General features: G+C 47.5%; 1 protein-coding gene and 1 pseudogene across 1 annotated transcript; both read right to left on the bottom strand.

Annotated features, from left to right (window-relative positions):
* Positions 1–181: 181 nt before the first annotated feature.
* LOC137653540 (proline-rich protein PRCC) lies at positions 182–26,558 on the bottom strand. Its single transcript, XM_068387023.1, has 2 exons — positions 25,997–26,558; positions 182–1,869 (listed from the first exon to the last, which is right to left on the bottom strand). Exons 1-2 carry the CDS (start codon positions 26,477–26,479, stop codon positions 1,021–1,023), a joined length of 1,332 nt encoding a protein of 443 aa, XP_068243124.1. The 5' UTR covers positions 26,480–26,558; the 3' UTR covers positions 182–1,020.
* LOC137659237 (5S ribosomal RNA) lies at positions 18,483–18,601 on the bottom strand (annotated as a pseudogene).
* Positions 26,559–27,936: the final 1,378 nt, after the last annotated feature.

The raw sequence follows: 27,936 nt of genomic DNA, 5'->3' as shown, positions 1-27,936 counted from the left end.
TAACATGCATTAATTAGCGTGTTTTTCATCCAATAAAATCTGAACCAAGTTTGAAGTCTCTGTGACAACGGTGTCCAAACGTGAATTGGACATTTTGCTTGACTGACCTTGACCTTCCAAAATTTAATCGTTTTCAGCTTTTTACATAACAGTTAGTCCCTGCAAGTTTCATTACTCTACAATCAAAATTGTGGCCAGAAAGCTGTTCATAAACAAACACACAAACAAGGGCAAAGGCATGACCCCCTTCCAATTTCATTGGCAGAGGTAATAAACAGGATATCTAGTCACTTCACTTCATTTCTCCTACATGGAAATTTCATATTTCTTCCATCCAACTAAAGATCATGAGTTACCACTCTGGTCATTCTGTCCTCAAACAAAAAAGCACAGTCGTGCCATCAATCCATGCCTCTTTCGATTAAATTATTGACTGAATATTGTAGACCTAAATTTACAAAAAGCAGAGTAAATGGGGAAAACCAAAAGCTTTCCATAAAGGAAAACTTATCCTGAATACTGAAGTTTCCAAGTGATGACTAAGCAGTATACAGTACTCTCATTTGTCTTTAGATAAATGACAACTAACCAGCATTTCTATTCCTTTAAAGATACATTTTGCAAATTTGATCACCATCCACTAATCCCTTATCACACAAGCCCTTTATACACCAAGATAAAAATGTATTGCCATTTGGTAGTGTTCATATTATTTCTTCATTGGAAACAATGAAAATTTATATTAATAAATGGTTTAGACAAGTGCAAACTTTCATACAGATTTGTATATTGACATATCCCCTTGATAAAATTAATTTTCTTTAAAGTTTTAAAAGAATATCCAAATATTTACAGTAAAAGATTTCCTATTAACAAAAGTTACAGAAGTGGTCACCTAGACAAAAATAGATTAGATACTAAAATCCTTTTATAATATTTAATCACAAAATACACATTACAATATCAAATAATTCAATTATTATTTACAATATAACAAAAAAAAAAATGGAAATCCAAATACTAAAATCCATATTTTGCCTGGGTTTGCATTTTTGTCATTCGATTCTGAGCCCAGTTATTTTTGAGTTCAAGCTCTCTTTCTTTTGCTTGATGGGCAAGATAAGTAATCTGGTGTTTCTGCTTTTGTTTTTGTGAAGGCAAACCTTCCCTTTTCTTGCTATAACTATGAGTTGGTTTCTCTTCTGTAAGTGATTTAGTCATCCATTCGTCACGAGTTAACAATGCATCATCTGCACTTACATCAATGAATTTTATTTCTTCACCCTTTCCTCGTCGTTTACCCATCAGTCTGATCATTGCCTCATGGTCAACATCAGCAGGTCCTTCTGATGGTTGCATATCATGTTGAAATGAATACTGAGATTCCTCTGGCTGCTCATTGGTCATCAAATCTGTTGAAACATGATTAATTTGATTTTCATGACCATGCTTAGCAGTCACAGTATAACTTTTAGCTTTGGGCAAGTTATCATTTGCAACCTGGCGTTCTGGTAGGGATTCCACGATGGCTGGTACTGGCACTGTGGTCACACCATCCAAAGTAGATGAAGGTTGGGAAGATAGTGAGAAGAAATCAGATGTTCCTACATCCTCATCATCAGAGTCATTAGCAGGCTCTGATTTTGCACCATGTACCATTTTTGCCTGTGCTCGAGTTGGTTTAAGTGATTTCACAACAGGAGGAGGTTTGGTCAAGATATGAGGTATGAGTTGACGCTTTGTTTCCTTGACTGAAAGGTGTTTAGGTTCAGGAAGAAAAGAAAAGAGACCACTTCCTTTACTGGATGGTTGCACTTTCTTTCTTTCTGGCTCTTCCTTTGGCTCTTCCTCATCGTCATCTTCAGCAAACTGGAAAAACATGAAAATATTAAACATAAATACTAGAACAGAAAAAATATCATGATACATATTTACATGATAAAAAAAGAAAACTACAGCATAACTAATAGAAAACTGACAACAGAGTTCAAAATAATTAAAAAATATGTTACTATAATTACTATCACAGCATACAATATACTCGAAGTATTTTTGAATATTATGTGTTACTGTATAGAAAAACTTGTAGAATTAAACATTCAGTAGGCCTATATACACTTGGTGATCTGACAATGCAAGGAGAGATCTCTCTCAAATTATTGCCATTGCACATTTATTTCATATCATATACCAAATGCATGTGATGTGTAATCTTACGCTGATACCAAAATGAGAATCTAGTACTCTATTGTCTTTTGAATTCTAGAAAAATTATAAATTGGCAAAAATTTGAGATAAGTTGAATTTGAATAAACTGCCATACATTTCAACATATACAGTGGGGAATTTTTCTGTAATTATATATTGCTTTAAAAGCAATAAAGTTAGTCTGAACAGAACTTTCTTCTAAAATAGAATTGTCATAAATGTTTGCTGACTGACACTGTCATATTAAAAATTTTAAAAGTACATGAAATTAAATTTGTTCCTACACAAATACAAATCCTCATTCTTTAATAGGAGTATGACTTCAGCAAAGCTAGAAACTGTTGTTAAAATTTATAACACGGTGTCAGTAATTACTGGCAGGTGGCGGGGAAGCACCACCACCAGCCAGCTCCCTGAGTAGCCACTTTGACTTGGGCCGCCAATTAGTACCAACGTGGTCTTGGTGTGACCAAACTTGGCTGTATTAATTTTCTTTTTCTTAATATTTTCAGATTGCTGTGTAATTCTTGTAATGAAGAAACCACATACAGTCATGCGATCCAGGCCAAGTGTATCGGGTCCCAAATGCGACACTTAAATGAGCAGGATCACCGTAGATGCCCAAATAGTACTTAGTGCCATTCATGCAGCGGTCATGACTGCGTGCAGTCATTCCACTGTAATGAGTGGCCATCTTCACAGTGGCTAGAGTACAGCAAGAGCAGGAAGACATCAAAGCTAGATTCTCCTCTTTTGGGGTCTTCCTCAAAGTCGAAGAAATCCACTAGACCTCTCTCCTGTCCTCTGTCATTCAAGCTTCTGAACCTTCTCCATCCCCTTCCACTAGCAAGATTATGAAAAAGGATGAAGACTCTGACCTAGCAAAAGGGCAAACTCTGAGTTAGGCGACCTTATCTGCTTCCCCCAGGTGAGTCCGCCAATGAATTTTCAGATAGCAATGTTGCTAAGGACAACGCCCTAAGGCCACTGTGACTTTCCTTAGGTCTCGAGGGTATTCCATCTACAGAGAAGCTTCTGCAAGCCCTAGCAACATCTGGGTCATCTATTACAGTACGGAGACTAGAAATCCGGAAGGAGTCGAATCGAGGATCCGCTACTCCTGGATTCTGAGTCTTAGCAATAAACTCAGGGACGAAGCTGAACGTTACATCCCCCCCTCCCCTGAATGGGCGATGTCATACGAGAGACCATGAAGTTCGCTAACTCGCTTGGCCGAGGCCAAAGCTAGCAGGAACACCGTCTTCCAGGTTAGGTGGCAATCTGATGCCTGGCGTAATGGTTCAATACGGCTTTCTGGCAGATGTTGGCATGTGGTTGTTTGAGTAGATTGTGTCGTGGAGGGAGATCTCTTGGTGGCTCCGTTAGGAGTTGCAGAAGGTCTGGGAACCATTCTGCGTGATGCCATAGCGGAGCTATGAGGGTCATTGAAAGATTGACCGATGTTCTGGTCTTGTTGAGTACCCTCCTCATCAGACAGAACGGGGGAAAAGGTGTAAACGTCGATGTTGTCCCACCGTTGTTGGAAAGCAACTTGCCAGAGAGCCTTGGGGTTTAAGACTGGGGAACAGTACAGCGGGAGCCTGAAGTTCAGGGCCGTTGTGAAGAGGTCCACAGTCGGAGAACCCCACAAAGTCAGGACTTTGTTGGCTACTAGATGATCCAAAGACCACTCGGTACTCACTATCTGAGATGCTCTGCTCAGGTTGTCGGCGAGCACATTTCTTTTGCCCGGAATGAAGCGTGCCGATAGTGGTATCGAGTGGATTTCGGCCCATCTCAGTATCTCTGCTGCTAGATGGGATAGTTGCTGCGAAAAAGTACCTCCTTGTTTGTTGATGTAGGCCATTACTGTGGTGTTGTCGCTCATCACTACCACAGAGTGACTTGCCAGGTATTGTTGGAACTGTTGAAGAGCTAGAAAGACGGCCTTCATCTCTAGGAGATTTATGTGGAGGTACTTTTCTGACTCTGACCAGAGGCCTGAGGTCGTGTGGTGCAGCACGTGGGCCCCCCCAACCTTTTTTTGAAGCATCCGAAAACAGCATCAAATCCGGGGGGAGGACGAGAAGATCCACTCCTTTTCGTAGGTTCTCGAATGCCACCCACCACTGGAGATCCGTCAGTTCCGCAGGTCCCATGGGGATCTGGATGTCTGGGAGTCGTACGCTTGATTCCACCGGGACTTGAGTCGCCACTGGAGGGATCTCATCCTGAGGCGACCATTGGGAACTAGACGGGCCAAAGATGAAAGGTGACCGAGGAGACGTAACCACGATTGGGCTGGAAGTTCTTCTCGTCTGAGAAAAGGTCTTGCGACCTTCCTCAGCCTTGCTATCATGTCTTCTGATGGGAAGGTTTTGTGGAGAGCTGTGTCTATAATCACGCCTAAGTATACCAGTCTTTGAGTGGGAAGCAGTGAAGACTTCTCGAGATCTACCACGATCCCCAGATCCTGGCAAAGTCTCAAAAGTTTGTCTCGGTGTTGAAGAAGGGTTGACACCGAGTCTGCTAGGATTAATCAGTCGTCCAGATAACGGAGGAGACGGATGCCAATCCTGTGTGCCCAAGATGATACTAGGGTGAACACTCTGGTGAAGACTTGTGGTGCTGTGGAAAGACCAAAGCAAAGCATCTTGAACTTGTACATTCTATTGTCTAGGCTGAATCTTAAGTACTTCCTTGAAGACGGATGGACTGGGATCTGAAAGTACACGTCCTTTAGGTCCAGTGTGCACATGAAGTCTTGCGGTCTTACTGCTAGTCCGACCGTGTCCGCCGTCTCCATGCTGAACGGAGTTTGTTTGACAAATTTGTTCAGGGCTGAGAGGTTGGTGACTGGTCTCCAGCCTCCAGACGCCTTCTTCACAAGAAAGAGTCGACTATAGAAGCCTGGGGATCCGTCGAGGACCTCTTGGAGAGCGCCCTTCTTCAACAGGGTCTGGACTTCTGCTCGAAGGGCTTGCCCCCTTGCCGATCCCATGGCAAGGGAGTTCAATGACACTGGATTCGTCGTCAGGGGAGGTAGAGATGTTATGAACAGGACGCGATATCCTAGACTGATCACGGAGATTGTCCAGAAATCGGCCCCGAGTTGCTTCCAACTGTTTGAGCAACTTTGTAGGCATCCCCCCACTGGTGGAAATACAGGGGGACTGCCTATCCTAGCGTTTGCGGCCTCGGCTGCTCCCTTTAGGATTCTTGCCTCCCCTGGAGGACTTTTTGCCTTTCCTTTCTTTGACAGGAAAGGGCTTAGACACCATGGTCTTTGCTGCTGTTGTCGTCATAGTGATCTTGACTGGACGGGACTGCTGTGGTGCTGGAGTCTTATAGGGCTTGGATGTTAAAGCCCTATGAAGGAGGGAGTCTTGATGAGACTTCTTCCACCTCTCAGCAGCATGTTCCACATCCTTAGGCTCGAACAGGACGGATCTCTCTATTGATCTCGGCGCTAGGGACCTTCTGATGGAATCTCTCAGCTACTGCATCCTGATGTTTCAGGATGGTATTTGCCAACAAGTTCGAGACTTGGTGGGCCAGAAACTCGATCGTGCGAGTACCTGAGAGAAGGAAGGTTTCCATAGCCTTCCTGGTACGTTTCCAGGAGAAGTCTTCAGAACGTATCAGGATACCTAAGGTCCCCAACCAGATATCGAGCCACGATGTGGCTTGCATAGCACACTTCGCAACTTTCTCCTGGTTGAGGATCTCGGCTGCTGAGATTGAGACCTGCCGGTTGGAGAGTCTCTCAAGAGGGACTCCCCTGATTAGCTCTTCCAGCGAGTGGTGAAGAGGAAGAGCTAAACAAGGCTCCTCTAGGATCTCGAAGTACCTCCTCTGCTATACCCGAGGAGGTGGGAGGAGCTTGTTAGTGGCACCGGAATGGTTGGAGGAGGACATCTTAGAGAGCTGTTGTGAGATCTTATCCCTGGTACTCTTATCCCCCTGAGACCAGGGCAGGGCTGCACAGGTCCTAGAGGGTTTTCGAGTACCAAAGACACGGTCTAAGACCGTGTCTTTGCCCTCTCGAGGAGGGATCTCTGGGTCGGAAAACCCGTTGAGAGCCCTCATTAGAGTCAGAACTTGCCAAAATGCATGTTCTGACTCTTGCTGGTCTCCTCCTGCTGTAGGACTTGCAGCGAAGTCTCCTTTTATCCCCGAAGGCACTTCTTGGGGAGAGTCGCGGACATTCCCTGAGTGGTTAGTTGGCTCCATCCTAGTCCTAGTAGGCAATGTTTTGGAGTCTTTAGATTCCTTCCTGGGGATCATATAAGACTCCAACATTGACGAGGGTGGAATGTTCCTTCCAATCCCCGACTGAGTAGACCCCTCGGCGCGAAGAGAGGTTTCCTCCATTGGTGCGATGGGGGAAAGTCTCTCCTCAGGTGATTCCCTTGGGGATGGGAAATCTTCGTCCGAAAGGGAAGGAGAGGCAGTCTGAGGAATAGATGGAACCTGCCTCGAAGGTCTGCGAGGAGTCAGTTTCGCCCTTGGGGAAGTGATCGTGTCTGGAACTCCTCTTTTTCTCTTCAAAGGGGTAGAAGAAGCCATGGTTCTGTGTCCCAATTCAGAGAAGACAGGCTTGAAAGCCTGAGCTACGGCTCTGATCAGGGCACCGAACCAGGGCTGTTGGCTGACAGACGCGCTGTCAGACATACCCTTTGAGGGGAATGGGATTGAAGGATCCCTGGGAGGAGTCACAATCATTGGTGGGTTCGCCTGTGGTAGCTTTGAGATCCTGAACCCCTCTGGAAGTTTCCCTTCTCCCACAATGTGCGGTGGTTTTCAGGGCTGGGGAGTTGTGACTCTGAACATCCGACTCCGACACAGACTCTGACTCCTATAATTTTTTAGAATCAACTCCAACTCCTATTTAAAAAAAAAATAAGGCTACTGTATGCCTTCATTTCTTCGATATATATTTTCTATAAAATAGTTTTTATTTGCTCATCTGAATAACAGGGCATGACTAATATTCATTATCATGGGAATTGGATACATAAAGAAACAGCCTACTAGCCTAGTAAGTAATTGTTTTATTGAAAACATTTCACGTAATTTCTTGGATTCAGCTTTTCCTAGGCTACACGAAACTGTAATCAAAACACCCGTCATTTCACGATGTTTACATATAAATAATGACTTAATTATAAGATTATTCATACATGTGATGCATAAAACAATGAATCAGTAACAACTCCTACCTTTTAAATGGCTAATGGTGATTAAATGAAGAGTTAATCATGAAATGATATTTTGATTATAAAATTAATTTTTGAATATACTTACCCAGTGAATATATAATAGCTGACGTCTCGGACGGCTCGACAGAAACACAAAAACTCGCGAGCGATCGCCATGAAGGTTGCGGGTGTGCCCACCAGCGCCAACTATCGGCCAGATACCGCATATACATGTAAACAGCTCCAGTTCTTCTCATCCCGCTGGGTCTCTATCGGGGAGGAAGGGGGGGCCTTTAATTTATATATTCACCGGGTAAGTATATTCAAAAATTTATTTTATAATCAAAATATCATTTTTAAATATTAAACTTAGCCGGTGAATATATAATAGCTGATTCACACCCATGGTGGTGGGTAGAGACCAGTATTAATACAGTTTACGGCGTATATGCTTAGAGTTTTTGACAGTTATATCATAACAAAACCCAAATAAATATAGGTACCTGGTAAGGAAGCTGACTCTGACGATTACTCTGCCTTGTTAGTCTGCTTTCCTCACGAAGCCCAGCCATCCTCTTAGGATGCTGAAAGACTCCCAGGAGCTGAAGTATCAAGGGCGGCAACCCATACAACAGGACCTCATCAAAACCCTTAATCTGGGCGCTCTCAAGAAAAGACATTTGACCACCCGGCAAATCAACCAGGATGCGAAAGGCTTCTTAGCCTTCCGTACAACCCAAAACAAGATTAAAAACATTTCAAGAGAAGATTAAAAGGATATTGGAATTAAGGGAATGTAGTGGTAGAACCCTCACCCACTACTGCACTCGCTGCAACGAATGGACCCAGTGTGTAGCAGTCCTCATAAAGAGTCTGGACATCTTCTAAGTAAAATGACGCGAATACCGACTTGCTTCTCCAAAAGGTCGCGTCCATAATACTTCGCAGAGATCTATTTTGCTTAAAGGCCACGGAAGTTGCTATACCTCTTACTTCGTGTGTCTTAACCTTAAGCAAGCAACGGTCTTTTTCACTCAAGTGAGAATGAGCCTCTCGGATTAAAAATCTAATAAAATATGACAAAGCATTCTTTGACATAGGTAATGATGGCTTCTTAACTGAGCACCACAACGCCTCAGATCCACCTCGTAAGGACTTAGTACGGGCTAAGTAGAACTTAAGAGCTCTAACTGGACACAGTCTCTTTCAAGTTCGTTGCCTACGATCTCTGACAGGCAAGGTATATCAAATGACTTAGGCCAAGGACGAGAAGGCAGTTCATTTTTGACCAAGAAACCAAGCTGAAGTGAACATGTGGCTTTATCTGTGGAAAAGCCGATGTTCTTACTGAAGGCATGGATCTCACTGACCCTTTTAGCCGAAGCCAAGCACACTAAGAAAAGTGTCTTGAGGGTGAGATCCTTCAGGGAGGCTGAATGTAATGGCTCAAACCTGTCTGACATTAGGAACCTTAGGACCACGTCTAAGTTCCATCCAGGAGTTGCCATACGACGCTCCTTAGAGGTCTCGAAAGACTTAAGGAGATCTTGGAGATCTTTATTATTGGAAAGATCTAAGCCTCTATGTCTAAAGACCGAAGCCAACATGCTCCTGTAGCCCTTAATAGTGGGTGCTGAGAGGGAGCAAACATTTCTCAGATGTAAGAGAAAGTATGCGATTTGGGCTACAGAGGTACTGGAAGAGGAAACAGATGCTGACTTGCACCAGTCTCGAAAGACTTCCCACTTCGACTGGTATACTTTGATGGTAGAAGTTCTCCTAGCTCTCGCAATCGCTCTGGCTGCCTCCTTCGAAAAGCCTCGAGCTCTTGAGAGTCTTTCGATAGTCTGAAGGCAGTCAGACGAAGCGCGGGGAGGCTTTGATGAAGATCCCTTACGTGGGGCTGCCGTAAGAGATCTATCCTTAGAGGAAGACTCCTTGGAATGTCTACCAGCCATTTAAGTACCTCTGTGAACCACTCTCTCGCGGGCCAGAGGGGAGCAACCAACGTCAACCTTGTCCCTTCGTGAGAGGCGAACTTCTGCAGTACCTTGTTGACTATCTTGAATGGTGGGAATGCGTACAAGTCCAGGTGAGACCAGTCCAGTAAAAACGCGTCTATGTGGATCGCCTCTGGATCTGGGACTGGCGAGCAATAGATCGGGAGCCTTTTGGTCAACGAGGTGGCAAAGAGGTCTATGGTGGGTTGACCCCAAGTCGCCCAAAGACTCTTGCACACGTCCTTGTGGAGGGTCCACTCCGTGGGGATCACCTGACCTCTCCGACTGAGACAGTCTGCCAAGACGTTCAAGTCCCCCTGGATGAATCTTGTCAACAGGGAGATGCCTCGATTTTTTGACCATATGAGGAGGTCCCTTGCGATCACGTACAGTGTGTGGGAGTGAGTGCCTCCTTGCTTGGAGATGTACGCCAAAGCTGTGGTGTTGATGGAATTGACCTCTACCACTTTGTTTCGAAGAATGCTCTCGAAACTCATCAAGGCCAAGTGGACTGCTAATAGCTCCTTGCCGTTGATGTGCATGCTCTTCTGAACCGACGTCCAAAGACCCGAACATTCCCGACCGTCCAGCGTCGCACCCCAACCCAAATCCGACGCGTCTGAGAACAACACGTGGTTTGGGTTCTTGACTGCTAGGGACAGACCCTCTCTCAGACTTATGTTGCTGTCCCACCAGTTCAGGCATGCTTTTACTGGCTCGGAGACCGGGATTGATACAGCTTCTAAAGTCTTGCTCTTGTCCCAACTCCTTTGCCAGACCCAACGTCCAGTGTAGGTCCTGCAGACAGCGATGACTGGACGATTCTCTGAGAAGCCAGTCGTCCAAGTACAGGGAGGCTCGAATTCCCGATAAATGAAGGAATTTTGCCACATTCCTCATGAGCCTCGTAAACACGAGAGGAGCAGGACTGAGGCCGTAGCACAGTGCTCGAAACTGGTACACCACATTCCTGTAAACAAACCTCAGAAACGGTTGGGAATCCGGGTGTATAGGAATGTGGAAGTACGCATCCTGCAGGTCGAGAGAGACCATCCAGTCTCCCTCTCTGACCGCTGCTAGGACGGACTTCGTGGTCTCCATCGTAAATTTTGCTTTCGTAACAAAAACGTTGAGCGCACTGACGTCTAGCACTGGCCTCCAACCTCCTGTATGCTTTGGGACTAGGAAGAGACGGTTGTAAAACCCCGGTGATTGAAGGTCCGAGACTTTCACCACCGCTCCCTTCTCTAGCAACAGAGACACTTCGTGATGTAGAGCTTGTCTCTTTGACTCCTCTCGATACCTGGGAGAGAGGTCTATAGGAACTGTTACTAGAGGAGGTCTGCGTACAAAAGGTATTTTGTACCCCTCCTTGAGCAACAACACAGACTCTTGATCTGCACCCCTCTTCTCACAGGCCTGCCAGAAGTTGTTCAGTCTGGCCCCTACCGCTGTCTGAGGACGTGGGCAGTCAGACTCTGCCACGGGAGGACTTGGCTCCTCTCCTCTTACCTCTCTTTCCCTCGGCACGAGAGCCTCCCCTGCTGGGAGCTCTGCCACGAAAGGGCGGGATAAACCTAGACGCAGGAGTCTCGATTCTGGGTCTCACAACAAAGGATGAAGAAGGAGCTCCCTTGCGAGAAGAAGGAGCTCCCTTGCGAGCAGAAGAAGCCATCAGGTCATGTGTGTCCTTCTGTACAAGCGAAGCAGCAATGTCCTTAATCAGCTGTTGAGGAAACAAGGCAGCCGATAAGGGAGCAAAGAGAAGTTCCGATCTTTGACAGGGAGTAACTCCTGCTGAAAGGAAAGAGCAAAGGGTTTCTCTCTTCTTCAAGACTCCAGACGTAAAGGTGGAGGCGAGCTCATTGGAGCCATCGCGGATGGCTTTGTCCATACAAGACATAATAAGTAAGGACACATCTTGGTCAGCAGACGAGATCTTCCTACTTAATGCTCCTAGAGACCAATCTAAAAAGTTAAAAACTTCGAAGGCCCTGTATACCCCTTTAAGGAGATGGTCAAGGTCCGAGGAGGACCAACAAATTTTAGAGCGTCTCATGGCCAGGCGACGGGGAGAGTCTACGAGGCTTGAGAAGTCACCCTGGGCAGAGGCAGGGACTCCCAAGCCGAGAACTTTTCCCGTGTCATACCAGACGCTCGATCTAGAAGCTAGCTTAAAAGGTGGGAAGGCAAAGGCCGTCTTCCCCAAACTCCTCCTGGTAACCAACCAGTTGCCTAGAAGACGTAAAGCCCTCTTAGAAGAGCGAGAGAGCACTAGCTTAGTAAAGGCAGGCTTGGTAGCAGCTAAGCCTAGCGCAAACTCAGACGGAGGCGAACGAGGAGCAACAGTAACAAAATGATCTGGGAAAAGATCCTTGAAAATCATCATGATTTTCTTAAAATCCATTGAAGGTTGCGCAGCCTTAGGCTCTTCTACATCTGATAAAACATCCAAAGGATTATCAGTAGGAGGAGGATCAGCAACATCCTCATCTGAAGGAACCTCGTCCGACAACTGATGAGTCTCAAGCAAGGGAGAGACCTGCCTTGGTGGCAATGCTTGACAAGCAGAGTCCACACGCAAAGGAGCATCAGTAGCAGTCCAGGACGCTACGTCATGTAACTGCTTAACGGACTGACTAGCAACAACAACAGGAGCGGGAGGACGCTCGACGTCAAGTCGAGACTGCCTTGACTGCCTAGATTGAGCAGTTAAAACAACTCTTGACTGCGGCGCTTGACGCTCAACGTCAAAACAAGTCAACTTAGCTGGTTGGCGAACGTCCTGAACGTCAACACGAGCATGCGGCAGCGGCTGAACGTCAACAAGCGGCTGAAAGTCAACACGGGACTGCATCGAGTGAGGCTCCAAGTCACGTGACTGACGTGACTTTGTAACGTCAACGTCAACAGGACGAGCAAAGGCTCGTTTGGGCGGCTGACGGCCAGGATCTCGATCAGCGTAACGGCGAGGAGCATCGTGAACCTGCTCAACAGTATACTCCTCCATAAGGGAGGCAAGCTTATTCTGCATATCCTGCAGGACAACCCATTTAGGATCAACGGGAGTCGGTACGGGTCGAGACGATGGTAACGTCTGTGACGGCAAAACATTGCCTAAACTAAGACTCTCGGAGCCCGTGTTACGCTTTTGTTTAGGCGGCGAGCAGTCTTCCGATGACTGCACAGGGTCAGAGCTGTCCCAATGGCTACAGCCAGGATGCTGGACCTGTCCTGAAGGGACTGACTTCCGCTTTAAGGGTCTAGAAACTTTGCTCCACGGTTTCTTACGCGAGAAGCCTTCGGATGACGAGGAGAAAACCGCCTCGCTCGCCTTATGGTAGGGGCGGTCTTGACGAGACACGCCCGAAACCATAGAGGGAACGTCTGTTCGTTGGTTAAAGCCTCTCGTCCCCATAAGTCCTACGACATTACTTCTCCCTGGTGCATGGGAGCTTGCAAGAGGTCTCGGACTAGGCGAACGACAAGCACGAACAGACGAACCCTCGGTCGCAACACTTATAACACTTTGCGCACTAATCACTTTATCCCCACGATTTTCTATTGTGGCACTCTGACACTTTAAAACTTTTACATCCGCCATGAGTTGATTACGGTCCGTTGCCAAAGATTCAACTCTCTCGCCCAACGCTTGAATGGCACACAACATATCCCGCATTGATGGTTCATGAGTGCTAGTAGAAGGTTCAGGCACAACTACTACAGGGGAAGGATTAGGTTCAGGGGCATGGGAGGAGGAAAATTCTAATGATCTAGAGGAACTTCTCCTCACCCTATCTCTCTCTAGCTTACGAGAATACTTATCAAACTCTAGCCAGTCGAATTCCGAAAGTACCACGCACTCATCACACCGATCTCCTAATTGACAGGTTTTACCCCGGCAATTAGAACACACGGTATGTGGGTCGAGAGAGGCCTTTGGAAGACGTTTGTTACAATCCCTAGCATTACATTTACGAAATTTAGGAATTGGAGAAGGGTCAGCCATTTTGAAAAGTCAAAGAAAATCCAACAAACAATCCAAAGTCATCAACAATAAAATCTATCCAAAAAAGAGTTCAAGAGTTTTAATTGAAGATAAAAACACCTGCACTGCGAAAGCTCAAAACCAAAAAGAAGTACTTCACCAAGAATGACGAAAAACTCCAGGTCAACAGCGAGTAATGGAATCAACTTGTCGACAAGACCGACAGAGAAGAACTGGAGCTGTTTACATGTATATGCGGTATCTGGCCGATAGTTGGCGCTGGTGGGCACACCCGCAACCTTCATGGCGATCGCTCGCGAGTTTTTGTGTTTATGTCGAGCAGTCCGAGACGTCAGCTATTATATATTCACCGGCTAAGTTTAATATTTAAAAATAAACTTTAATGTCCAGAGACTCGTGCGTGGAGAGAACAGCTGATCGCATGTATAATATTATTGTTTTGGTTTGGCTTATGGACGAAAGATGGCAGGAGCTATATGTGTTTCCTAGTGACTGCCTTATTCGAGAAGATGTTAAAGAAAATGGCGGGTAATATGAAACGTTTTTTGAGCGACTTTGAAATAATGTGACTTAAGATACCAAAAGAGAATATTTCTCCAGCGCAAAAATTTCATTATTGAGGAGTCGGAGTCGGTGGAATTTTACCGACTCAGACTCTTCTAGTCCATAAATTGGCCTCTACTCAGACTCCCCAGCCCTGGGTGGTATGCGCTTGCGGGGAAGGGAATGAGGTGATGGCGACCCTGCCGTACTTTGTTCATTAGTCTCGCGCGCGGGAGGATATTGACGCTCACGCGAGGGAGAATATCGGGGGCTCGCGCGCGTTCGTGCCGGCCGTAGGGCGCGCGGGAGAATGTTGGCGCGCATCCCTTCAAGAGGATGAGCGAGTGTGCGCAGGGCACGCGCGCGTATCCTTGCGGATGCGCGCGGGAGAAGGCTGGCACGCAGGTGAGCGCTGGCATGTTGGTACTGGTTGGCGCGTGGGAGAAGGAAGCATTGCTGACTTCCCGGAAGTCCTGCTATCTGTTGACAGTTGGCGCGCAAGTTTTACCTGGCGCGTAGGATGATACGCAGCATAGCACGCAGGAGAGTTAGATGTTGGGCGCGTATGCACGCGGGCAGGAGAATATTGGCGCACGGAGAGTGCTGGCGTGCAGGAGAGCTCCATTGCGCGCAGATGGTTTGCGCGCAGGTGAGCGCTGGCATGCAGGTGAGTGTTGGCGCGCAGATGGGCGCGGGCACGTAGGAGACTGTTGGCTCGTAAGCGCAGGGCGCGTGGGCGCAGTTTGCGCGGGCAAGACCTGGCGCGCAGGAGAACGTGGGCCCATATGCGCATGAGGGCGCGTATAGCGTGTGATGGAGCTATGCTCCTGTTGGAGCGTATGCTTGTATTGGCGCGTACGCTCTTGATGCCCTGTGTTAGGGTTATGGTGAATATCCGCGCGTAGTGATGGGGCCTGATGAGCTACTAAAGAGCGCTCGTCAGGTCTCGTAGGTTCGTAGCGCGTATGTTGTTAGCGCGCAACAGCGTGCTTGGGTGGAGCCTTGTTAGGCCCATATAGAAACGGCGACGGCAGGTCTGTCGGGTGGAAGGTCGATGTGTCCTTTAAAAGGACGACCTTCCACCGAAGGAGATCGCGAACGATCTGCAGAAAGGTCCAGGACCAATGCAGGAGCAGTGATGGATTGGTCTAGCGGCTCCTCTGCAGGGGACTACATCGAAGATGTTGAACCAAAGAGGCGCCTCCTCACCGCAGGTGAAGGAAGGCCTCTATGGCAAAGAAGAAGGCGAGCCTTCCGACGAATGCACCCTCTGAGGCCGTTGGATCAGCAAGCTGACCTTCTGCAGTCCTCCGAAGAGGAGTCTCTGTAAGTAAACTCCCCCGAGGGGAAGAAACACTGGCAGGAGAGATTGACGATGGACTTAGTTTCTCCCTCGTAGATTGAACAGGAACGGGAGAAACTACGCCGTCAGCTACCGTACAGTTTGGAGTGGAAGAGGTGATGGGTGATACCGCATTGGATATCTCTGACACCACAACGTCGACAAGAGACAGAGGATCAAACTCTGACGGTGACAACGATTGTATGACAGCGGCACCCAATCGGATGTAGTTAAGCAAAACCTCCTTGAAGGGCGAACCCGTAAGCCCCAAGGAGGACCAAAGCTGAAAAATGACAGATTCGAAGATAATTTGTATTTTTCCTAACCATACAAACCTTAGCTATTTACATTGGGTTTACCTTTTAGCGCAGCTGAAATGGCAAGCCATTAGAATTTAACAAGGGTGTATTACCCCTGCGCTAGTTAGCGGGGGGGGGTAGGGGAGTGGTAGCTCCCCCCCTCACACACCGATGAAGCTCACTTTCACTTAGAGGTAGGACTTGTCTTGGGGGACAGGGCTGGAGGGCAAATATGTGTAAATAGCTAAGGTTTGTATGGTTAGGAAAAATACAAATTATCTTCGAATTTGTCATTTGTTCCGTAACCGAAATACAAACCACGCTATTTACATTGGGCGACTTACCCCTTAGGTAGGGTGGAAAGTCCCCAGCCATACTGGCTTTGGCTTTACCCGGGGACTCAGAATCCGAGTGAGTCGCACTCGAGAAAAGGAGTCCCTGCACCTCACAAGTTCCTTGCTCTGCAAGGAACCGTGTGGCCTACATAAGCTTGTGTGTGAAGGAAGAAGTGTGACCCGTCCTAGGCAGTTGACCTGGAGTTCCAGAAGGAACTCTGGGTTAGGACGTTCCCAATACCACCTCGTCAGGGTATGGGGGACGCGACCGTATTGACTCAATACTCGGAACACAAGGAAGCATGGTTTACCTGCAGAGGTTCGAGGTCAGATATGCAGAGACCAGGATGCTGCTTCCCCGTAGAGGGGATGATGAAGAAAGAAGTAAGGGCCAGACATACTTCTTTCGTTCATGCAGACTAAAACCTGATAACAATGCCCTCAACCTTCTGCTACCTGTCCAAAAAGGAGCCTGAGGTTAGACCAGCTGTTGTGTAGCCACCACAGAGCGATAGAAAACGTATCGAAACTCCTGTGGGTCACGCCCTGCAGGAAGCGGGCTGCGAAGGTCATTAGACGCTTCCAGACTCCAGCTTGTAGCACCTGCGACACAGAGTAGTATTACTCGAAGGCGAGGGACGTTGCGATGTATCCGACATCGCACTGTAGGGCGACGTGACGGGGGAGGGTCTGGAGTCAGGTCGAGATGAATGTCCTTGAGTCCGAGCTGAAGAGGTATACTGGTGACTCTCCCCCGTGTCCTTATTGTGCTCCCAAACCGGCTGCAACTGAGGACAAACTGCAGCTGTTCCCAAAGCTAACCTCTCGATTCCTTTATTGGCAAGAACGAGAAGGTTTTGGGACATCAGATACAGAATGGAGACTCAAAATCTTGAAGGAATTGGACCGAAGGGCCGGGACCCCAAGATTCTGATTCTAGCCAACAACTCAGGAGCGAACCTGAATGTTGCCTTCCCCCCTTCCTTAGAAAGGGCGGAGTCGTACGAGACCAAGAAGATTGCTTACACACTGGCCGCGGCCAGAGTGAGCAGGAGACCAAAGACGGAATACAATCAGAGGCCTGACGTAAAGGGTCTTGAGAAGATCTCTTAAGGGACTAAAAAGTCAGAGCCATGCTATAAGTTGGAGGTCTCACTCCGACTAGGGCAGGGACGTTCGCAGCTTCGCATGAGCGAGGAAAGGTCCAGCGGGAAGGAAAAAGTTATTCCTTTAACCCTGAAGGTCAGGGAAAGGCTGAGCGACAGGCTTCATTGCCGAAAGCGGAAAGGAGTTTCCTCCCGCCGAAAGGCAATAAGATCGTTATTGCTGGAGAAGAGGCCTCAAGGGAAGAGGTATATCTCCCACGACAACAACCACCGAAGACTCTTCACTTCGCCTGGAAGACCCCTGCGGATGACTATCGCAGATGACGCGACCTCCATCCCGCGACTGTAGCGGGTTGTCTCTTCTTGAGGAGGAGGCGTACTGTCTCCAGGCATGAAGCCGAAGCGACGCCCCGGCTCGTGAAAGATGTTGCAGTGTGGTTGTTTGAGTAGCCTGTGCCGTGGGAGAAGCTCTCCCGGGAGTTCCGTCAGGGGAAGCAAAGGGTCCGGAAACCATTCTGCACATAGTCCCAGTGGAGCTCTCAGGGCCATTGAAAGGTTGACAGACAACCTGGTCTTGTTGAGACCCATTCTCAACAGACAACAAAGGAGGGAAGACGCAGGCGTCGATGTTGTCCCACCATCACCGGAATGCATCTTGCCAGAGTCTTGGGGTCTGAGACTGGGGGGAAGAACAGTGGAAGCTTGAGGTTCCAAGCTGTCGCGATCAGGTCCCCCAGACCAGGACTTGCTGGTTACTCAAGGCCAAAGACCCCCAGGTACACTCTCTCTACGAGGCTCTGCTCGGATAGTTGGAGAGAACATTCCTCTGCCTGTAATGAGAGAGCCGATGGTGGTATTGAGAGTATCTCAATCATCTCGGTATCTCTACTGCAAGATGCGAAGGTGTGAAAATGCGTCCCCTGCTGGTTAGAACACGCCAGAATCATGAAGTCGACGCGCACGGAGCGACTCGGCAGGAGCTGTAGGATCTGTAGAGGGGCCAGACTATGGCCCCTAAGCCTGCCTGAATGATGGAGAGGTATCCTTCAGGTCCTGACCATAGGCCTGGACCGGAACATGCCCCCCCCCCCTTTTCTTTGACGAGTCCAAGAACAGCATCAAAAATGTGGGGAAAGGACGAGAATATCCACTCCCATCAAGAGGTTCCATAGGTCAACACCCGTTGCAGGTCTAAACGTTCCGCTGGTCCCATAGGGGCCAGAAAGTCCGGTTAATCTTTGCTTGAAACCACCGGAACTTGGACCGCCCCACATGGAACTTATCCTGAGGCGACCGTTCGGAACTATAGACGGGTCAATGAGGAAAAGAGAACTAGGAAACGTTCCAAGGTAGGGCTGAAAGCTCTGCTTGACTGAGAAGAGGTACTGCGACTCTCCTCAGCCTTGCCACAGTCAACTGAAGGGAAGGCTCGGAGGAGGTGGCAACAGAATCTGGCGTCCCCAGGTGGTCACCCATCCAAGTACCGACCAGAACCGACGTTGCTTAACCTCGCTGGACGGACGAGAAGCGGGGTTTCCAACGTGGTAAGGCCGTTGACTAAATATCATGGCTAGATACTCCAGATGTTGAGGCAGAAGAAGAGAAGGCTCCTAGCAAAATGCCATGAACCCCCACTCATGGTAAGCATCCGGAAGCTTATCCCGGCGCTGAAGAGGGTCGAACCCGAGCCTACCGGAGTTGACCAGACCTCCAAAAAGCGAAGGAGGCGGAAGCCTGCACCTGAGCGGCCATGAGGAAAGCAGGGAGAGTTCTCTGGGGAAAAAAACCCGCGATGCCACGGCGGGATTGCCACACTGCATCTTAAGCAGGAATACCTGCAAGTCTAGGCTGAATTCCACGAGCTTCCTGGAAGATGGATGGAATGGAAACTGAAAGTACCCGTCCTTCCGATCCAGGGTCTAAGGAGTCCTGTCGCCTCGTTACCAGTCTGATCGATTCTGCTGTTCCACGCCGGACGAAGTTTGTTCGACAAACTTGATCAGGGCTGAGAGGTCGACTACGGAACTCCCGTCTCAGATACTTCCTTACAAGAAAGGATCGACTGAAGAAGCCGGGGGTGAAGCCGTCGATGATCCTATGGAGGACCTTCTCCTAAGGTATGGATCATTCTGCCCAAACGGGCAAACTCTTGCCGACCCTATGGCATAGAGGTTCAGAGACACTGAATTCGCTGACAGAGACGGCAGGCGCGATATCCTTGGCTGATCACAGAGATCGTGCAGGAATGGGCATCGGGAAGCTGTCATCCGGATGAGTAACTTTAGGCATCCTCCCAGCGTGAAACCTGCAAGGGGGGGGGTGCCAATCCTAGAGTTCGTGAACTCTGCCGCTCCCTCTAGGACTATGCCCCCCCCGGGGGAGCCTCCCGTGCCATCTGTTCCTGACAGGAGGGAACTGCAATTGGACACCTTGTCTCAGTTGTCGTAGCCGGTCCGATAACTTAGGCTGACGTGGCTGAAAGAAAGAGGCGCTGGAGCCCTGCAGAGTCTGGAAGAAAGCGCCTTGGAGGAGTGAAAACGGAAGTCGACTTCCTCCGCACAGCCGCTGTCTATGTCTCTGTCCTTGGGCACAAACAAACTCTTCTCAAGGATGGAAGGGTGTCTGAGGTTGTCGACATCCACGGATGAGACACCCAAAAGGAAGCCCTCGGTCATTGCGTCCAGATGGTCCAACATCGAGCTTGCCCGCAAGTTCGATACTTGACGACGAAACGCCAAGGTGCTTGAGCCCAAGAGGAGGAAAGTACCCATGACCTTCCTGTAGCTTCCTTGAACCAAACCTCGGGTCGTAACCGAGGAGGGAAAGGACCTGGTAAGCCCCTTTCACGAGATGGAGAAGAGGAAGGGGTAAACAGTCACCCCTTGGCCGATGGAGAAATCTCGAACGGAAAGCCCCCCGCCAAAAATCCTTCCAGGGTATGACGGGGAAGGGCTAACCCAGGTTCTGGAAAGAAGAATGTTGCTCAGACCTCCCTGAAGATTCTTCTTATTCTTTCATGTGCCATGCTCTGCGTTTACGGGGTGAGGCCGTGTTCTGGAAATATGCTCCAGAAGACTCGCCAGGCTGGCCATGCTGCGAAAACCCCAATGGGAATCGCGGTCACAATCGCCCTGGAGCTCGCGCGATGGTAAATCAATGATTTGCGCGTGGGCGAACGTGGAAGCGCCCATGCGCGGGCACACAGGAACGCGAACGAAGGTGAGCAAAGGAGCGCAGAAGGAGGGCGAGCGTGGTAGGAAGGGCGAGAGCTGGTGGTCGGCGAGCGATAACCCATAGGCGAGCAATGGATACTGCAAGAATTAAGCCGACGTTCACGCAAAGAAACACCGTAGGCTCGTGCGACGGAACACTGTCGATTCGAGCGACGGACACTGTCGGTTCGCGCGACGGACACAGTCGGTTCGCGCGACGGACACCGTCGGTTCGCGCGACGGAACACCGTCCGTCCGCGCAACGGAATACCGTTGGTTCGCGCGCGGGCGAACATTGGAGAGCATGTGCGCGGTCGCGCATGAGCGTAGGCGTGCAGGCACGTGGGCGTGCGGTCGCGCGGGCACGTGGGCGTGTGGCCGCGCAGGCACGTGGACGCGCGGGTGAGCATAGGCGGTCGGGAGATTGATGACGCGTAGGCGGGCGATGGCGCGTTGACGAGCGATGGCGCGTTCTGGCGAGGCGATAGCCCGTAGGAGAGTGAAGGCGCGTTGGCGAGCAGTGGTGCGTTAACAAAACACTAGCGCGCAGGTGCATCAGGAAGGTGAGCGCTGAAGCAAGCTGTTAATCAGGCGATCCTAGACGGTCAGAAAACCGTTGGCGCCCATTGGTGCGTGGCAAAGAAGGGCGCGCAGATGTGCGCTGGCAATTGAAGAAAGCTGGCGCACAGAAGGACAGAAGTAAAGGAGAGCACTGGCGAGCAGGAAGAAGATCTACGGCAAGACTCAGCTACCAGAGATCGTGGTCCACAGCAGACGAGCGCTAGATCGCTACTGATGGTGGTCAGGGGAACTGACACGCGTGGCAGATCGATGGCGATCGTTGACGCGTAGGAGATCGCTGACGAGCAGGTGAACGCTGACGCATCTAAGGTCGCTGGCGAGCTGGTGATCGCTGACGAGCAGAAGGCAACGCGTGGAAGCCTGCGCGTAGAAGAAGAGTCCTTGACCCAGACCTGAACCGAAGTTCTAGATCGCGAGGGCGAACGTGGGCGGACAGGGCGCGTAACATGAACCAACAGGAACAGCAGAGATGATCATCATGAGAGCGCTGACGAACAGGAGAGCGCTGACGAACAGGAGAGCGCTGGCGAACAGGAAAGCGCTAGCGATCAGGAAAGCGCTGATGAGCAGGAGAGTGCCTGTGCGCTAACATTGAGCAGGAGCAGGAGAGAACACAGCAGAAGGGCGCGCAGGGGAACCCTGACACGCAAGGGAAGAACCCCCGTGGGAGGCAACCCTTTGCCCCGAAGGGATCGTTGTCCGTCGGGAGACTGATGTCCGTCGGAAGACCGTTGTATGTCCGCCGGGAGACTGATGTCCGTCGGAAGACCGTTGTCCGTCGGGAAGACCGTTGTCCGTCGGGAAGACCGTTGTCCGTCGGAAGACGAGGTCAGACTGCTGTCAATTTGCACCAGGGGCGGAAGATCAAGAAGAAGGAGTTGTAGGCTACATACGGAGATTCAAAAAGGCGCCTCTTAGCACCCTTATAGGGAGATGAGAGGCCCTTACGACGAGGCGGACGGTGAGCCTTACGGCGAAGGAGGCCAACAGCAACAGCAGCAGAAGAATCCTCCGAAGAGGAGTCTATGAGTGTACTCTCTCGCAAACGAAAGAGAAACACTTTGTAGAAGAGACTGGTCAGCCAGTGACCTAAAAGGAGCAATCCTCCGAAGAGGGGCTCCTGCAGTTGCCCAGCCCCTTGAGCGAAACTGCAGGTGCGACCGCTCAGCACCAAGAGCATAATCGCACGAAAAAAAGGCAAGAGAAGAACCCCCCAAAAGGGGAAAAACTCAAGCCTGGACAGGAAAAACTTCCCTCGGAAGGAAAGTTACCCACCCAAGGAGGCAAGCCTCCTGAGAGTTCTAAAATGAACTGGAGAGCTGTCAATCGTCACGGGAGTACTTCCAGAAGAAGGAGACACGCCCCTGACGAAAATCCAAACAAGACAGCTCACACCGTTGCCATATTACAGAAACGAACTAGATCGGTAACTGTAAAAAAATAAAACAAAAATCATTAGTACACATTCATTCCCCCGGGAAGGCTCCGAAGAGGAACCCCAAGGGAAAGGAAACAAGAATTACACAACAGGCACGTGCCCTCACAACCACTTACACTCACGGAAGGAGAGTTGTAACCAAAACAGAATTATAACAATTATAATTATGAAACTATGTAATTATGTAATTTAAAAATGAATAAACACTAAAGAAAGAACGAAAACCCTGAAAGGAATCGTTCTACAAAGCTGAAAAATTAACAAATACAATTAGATTCATAAACTAATTGAGACAAAACGTACGGCATAGCAACCCCCCCACACGGGAAGGAAGCTACAAGGGGCGTAGTAAACGTAGTAAAAGGGTGAACGACCTCAAGAGAGAGAGAGAGAAAGATCAAAGTCAAACTCGACCGCAACCCAGAAAATTACACCGTGGTGGCCTAAACTGACGAGGGCTCCACGGAGATATCGTACACTACACACACAACTCTGAAAAGGAAACTTACTGATTTCTATACTCAAATATATATACAAACATGAAAAAATGTTTACATATATATAGAGTAAAAGAAAAGTAAGTGATTAAGTGAAGACAAAACAAACAATGGCTGCCAAGCGAGGACAAAGACAGAGACGTCTGTCCCAGTCCGAGCCAAAAGTGAAAGTGAGCTTCACCGGTGTGTGAGGGGGGGAGGGGTAGCTAGCTACCACTCCCCTACCCCCCCCCCCCCCGCTAACTAGCGCGGGGGTAATACACCCTCGTTAAATTCTAATGGCTCGCCATTTCAGCTGCGCTAAAAGGTAAACCCAATGTAAGTAGCGTGGTTTGTATTTCGGTTACGGAACAAAGGGAGGTTAGTGACATATTCTTCCCCGGGGGGGTTTAGAGGTGGAGCTACTTCACTAGGGGGAAGCAACCTCATATCTCGAGCCCCGAGGTTGGTTAACAATACATCAGTCTACGCTACCACTCGACGGTCTCTCAAAAGAGATCGACCGAGTGGGAGCTTCAGAGGAGGTTTGGGCAACGGAAGAAGAGGCCTTGGGTTTTTCTCATTTCGAAGCAACCTTCGAAGGAGAAATATCCCGTTTGGACTTCTTCCGTCGTCGCAAAAACCTCTCCCACTGGGAGGCAGAACACTCCCTACACTTGTTGTTACTATCACATCGTTGGCCCCTACAAGAAGGACAAAGGGCGTGAGGATCAGTCTCAACCAACGACATGAATGTTCCACAGGGGCGGTCGGGAAACCCAGGGCAGGTGCGCATGATCGTAGAGGCCAACTTCACATACTGTATACAGAACTAGAAAAAGAAAAGACCAAAAGCAATTAAATGGCTGCCAACATGACAGCAAGGATGAGAGCGGACATGTCCGACCACCTCCAATCAGAGAGCAAAGTGGGCTCAAACAGGTGTGCAAGCTACTCTCCCCTACCCCCGCTAACTAGCGGTGTGGGTAGTAAACCCTAGTTAAAAATTAATATCTTTTACAGCTTTAAAAACCGAGTACGGGGTGGAATTATAGGCGTTTTGAACAAGTATCATAATGATTTCTGGTGAAAGCAATATCTTTGAGATATCGTGTGTCGAATATCGAGTAAAAGTAATGAAAAAATCAAAGTACGGGAATTTTTGTTTGGAAAAGACTTCCAGACTCATAGAAAACGTATCTTTCGGTAAAGTTTTAGATTCAACCAAATTGGGAAATGTATTATATTAATATATTTTCCTAGTAAAGCACGTGATAACAAAAAACTTTCTCTCAATACATTATTGACGCTGATGTCTACTTACAGAGATAATTATTTCAGTTAATGTAGGTCTGCATTTTATTTCTAAGTGTTCTGTATACCTTTACGCTGCCACGGGACCTAGCTCTTGTTCGTTTGTATGTCTGTTTTCATCTTACTTGGCTCCGCCCCATTGCGTAATGTGACAATATTTGCTTGAATGCGCATTTGCTCCTCCCACTAATGTCGCTCCTCCAATCTAAATACTACTGGGTTCTTTTCAAGGGTTATTATTGGACAATTCATTGGTCTCTCAGTCTTGTTTCAAGGATCTGTTTTTCGTGCAATATAACATTGTAAACGATAGTATTTTGTTTTTTTCCCTATTTCATTATGGGAGAAACCCGAGATTGTCGTTTGTTTTCGGTTTTCAAAAGTTCCGGTTTCTATATTTTCATCACACGTCACTTAACTGTCATGGATCCTCCGGTACGGTTGTGTGAAATATGTCGTTATTCCTATTTTGATATGATCGGCCGATTTCATGGGAATTATAATGGAACTCCTGAAGTAGTGAATCGTTTTCTAAGGGAGCATTCCGTATTACCTTTAAGTGTCCAGTGTGGTAAATGTGATTCGCCTTTACATTTTCGTGAGGATAGACATGTGTGGTATTGTACCAAATCTGAACGTATTCCAGTACTTGATGATTCAGAAGAGGGTCAACCACAACCTTCTACATCTTCATCGTCATCTTCCGTTTAAGGTAAGAAGTGATTTAACAAAATATATATATTCAAATTTACCCCTGGTTAAAGGGGGGGTCGCAGGGGGGGCGAAGCCCCCCCCTGGTAGGGGTACAGGGCCCCTAGGTTAGGTTAGGTGGGTTTGTTAGGTTCTGTGGTGCCCTGAAAATTACTGTGGCCTTAAGGGGGGGTCGCAGGGGGGGCGAAGCCCCCCCCGGTAGGGGTACAGGGCCCCTAGGTTAGGTTAGGTGGGTTTGTTAGGTTCTGTGGTGCCCTGAAAATTACTGTGGCCTTAAGGGGGGGTCGCAGGGGGGGCGAAGCCCCCCCCGGTAGGGGTACAGGGCCCCTAGGTTAGGTTAGGTGGGTTTGTTAGGTTCTGTGGTGCCTTGAAAATTACTTTGGCCATAAGGGGGGGTCGCCCCCCCGGTAGGGGTACAGGGCCCCTAGGTTAGGTTAGGTGGGTTTGTTAGGTTCTGTGGTGCCCTGAAAATTACTGTGGCTTTAAGGGGGGGTCGCTGGGGGGCCCTACCCCCCTCCCCCCGGTAGGCCTAGTTAGGGGTATGGGGGAGGGGTGCTGGAACATTAATTATTCATTTATTGCAAATATCATTCAATGCCCCAACACCCTCCCCCCCCTTCCCCCACCCAAAACCCCGGTTCCCAAAGGGTGTCCCCCATAATTGGTGGGATGAACTAGGGTATACATAGTAAATCTCTAAATCGGTTGGTTTGCAGTCAAAATAAACGTTAAATTCATTGAAACCACACTATTTCTGATGCAACAAATATATTTTTATTGCATTTTTCCAAATTTGGCTGAAACTAAAAATTTACCTAACTTTCCCTCCCATTTTCGATGTTCTGGCCAGCGGACTACGTTTCACTACACGGGTTAGCCCGTGGGCTAGTATTTTGTGCTAATTAGGAAATATAAAATCTTAGAATTTTATCGACTTTGTTATTGTTATCCAGCAATTCATGGCTATGGGTTTAAACAAATGTACTAGTAATGATTTATTAAAACATCCTAATCAAAATTGATTTGGGAAAATTGTGTTAATGTAAAATAGAACCCACAAGGTCTACAGTTTAACTTGTAAAAGACAATGAATGAAAGTGGCCTTTGAACCTGAAACTTAGCTAGGATATATCAAATGGGCAGTTTGCCATGAATAACAGCCTGTTATAGTCAAACAAGAATATTACACAAAGTTAAGCACGTTCCTACCAATGCCCTACCTCTGATAGTGCAGGTACAATAAATTTCACTTTAGCTTTTTTCTTAGGAGGTTCGACAGATTTTTTTTTATTCGTATCGGGGTTACTGGATGAATCTGTACTTTCCCCAGTTTCTTTTATTCTGTTTATCCATGATTCAGCTGAAGGTACATCTGTGAGTTCATCATCCACTTCACTAACGTCCATCTGTAAAGAATCTATTGGAACCGCAGCCGGTATCGATGATAAAATAGTTGGCTTATCTATATGGCGAGTCTCATCCTCATCAATAATAGAGTCAATACCTGAAGGTATCTCTGAATGGGATGGGGATTTTTGTACAGCCTCGGCACTGTCAGTAGAAATGAGAGGTTTTGTTGTATCTTTGTGGATATCTCCAGCCAATATTTTTGAATTTGTCTTATTTTGAATCACACTGTCTTGTTCTTCTACTTCTGATTCACTACCAATGTCACTATCATCACTATACGCTACTAATGCCATGATTTCTTATGAGAAAATGCGTTTGATTAGACTTGACTTCGTACACTCCGTACAGGAGGAATATTATACCTTTTGTTTACTTCCATTCAGTGTTGCCAGATGAGTTAGTCTGAAAATCCCCAATATTCATGATAAAAAATCCCTAAAACCCAAAAATTCCCATTCCCAAAAATATATTTTCTTCTGATCATTCAGGCTTTACTAATATAGAAATTACTCACTATAATTCATGTAAGTGCAAGTAAACTAATTGCAACAATATAAAGGTTTACTCATCTGTGTTTCTTCTTCATAGAAATTTGTACAGACTATTTCCCAAATCTAGGGATAAATCTCCATGTCTGGCAACACTGCTTCTATTTTGTGTTCGGTTATCTATTATGGAGACTGGTTGGCAGTTCATTTTAATATCACAAATTATGTAAATGTTTTGCATTTTATTCTAACCTTATATCAGAATTCTTTTTATTTATATATTTTCATCCCAAAACCCTGTCTTTGGTCATTCATTTGTAATAATTAGTTTGAGAATTTATAAAATTTGTAGCTCATTCGAACGATGGAGAAAATTTATACTGTGATTGGTCGGTCGTTCACAAGAAAAGGAAAAACCAATAAAACAAAAATAAGTTTTCTCATTAGGTCGGGAAACAAGGGAGAATACTGTAGTATCTTCATAGTACCAGATCTAACATTGAGAGAGAGAGAGAGAGAGAGAGAGAGAGAGAGAGAGAGAGAGAGAGAGAGAGAGAGAGAGAGCTGCCCATGGGAAAAACTACAAACTAGGAAACAAATGGTGAATATAGATAGTAAATAAAGATAGGAAAAGTACGCAGAAGAGGAAATTTTCGCTAGAGCGAAGAAGGCTAACAAGGGTTAAAAGGAAAGAGGAAAAGTAGAAGAAAACTTTACGATTGATCTGTTACTTTTTACTTTACTTTAAGGGCTGCTTTTCAGGTCATGTAAGACGGGGAAACCCTTCTCTCTATAGGACCTCCCACGGTCGTTTTATGATGTTCATTCTGAGGCATTTAACATTTCTTATGCGTATTACTCGCTTACTGTTTGATCATCACTATCGAAACACTCGCAGAATAAAAACAGTTTTCAGTTTCCTCTTGAAGTCTTAATATCTTCAAACATTCGAATGTCTCGCGGAGCTTATTGTATAGTCTCAGGGCCATAAATTTAAATGCTCAGAGTCTAGAGCCTGTAGTAGAAATGTATCTAGGTTCTAATAATTTGAAACCATCGGTAACTATTCTCGTGTCAGGATGATTTGTTGGTTGCATAATATGTAGTAATTCTCTTAGATATTTTGAACGGCCGGTTCTGATAGCTTGTTAGGTTATTGTACATATTTTGAACCCAATTGCTCCTCTCTTTATTATGTATTGTAATTTCTTGAGTCTGACTTTTGATAGACTGTACTGTAGTAGATGGAGTTGCAGTAGTCA

The sequence above is a fragment of the Palaemon carinicauda genome, chromosome 1 (assembly GCF_036898095.1).
Source record: "Palaemon carinicauda isolate YSFRI2023 chromosome 1, ASM3689809v2, whole genome shotgun sequence".
Lineage (NCBI taxonomy): Eukaryota > Metazoa > Arthropoda > Malacostraca > Decapoda > Palaemonidae > Palaemon > Palaemon carinicauda.
Note: the sequence above shows the minus strand (reverse complement) of the source record. Positions and strands in the feature narration are given on the sequence as shown.

Bases quoted from the DNA above. Each gene is read 5' to 3' on its own strand.
- LOC137653540 (XM_068387023.1), bottom strand. From the start codon at position 26,479: ATGGCATTAGTAGCGTATAGTGATGATAGTGACATTGGTAGTGAATCA. The intron at 1,870-25,996 runs GTAGGGCATTGG...ATGTTTTTCCAG, and splicing joins TTGTACCTGCACTATCAGAG to TTTGCTGAAGATGACGATGA.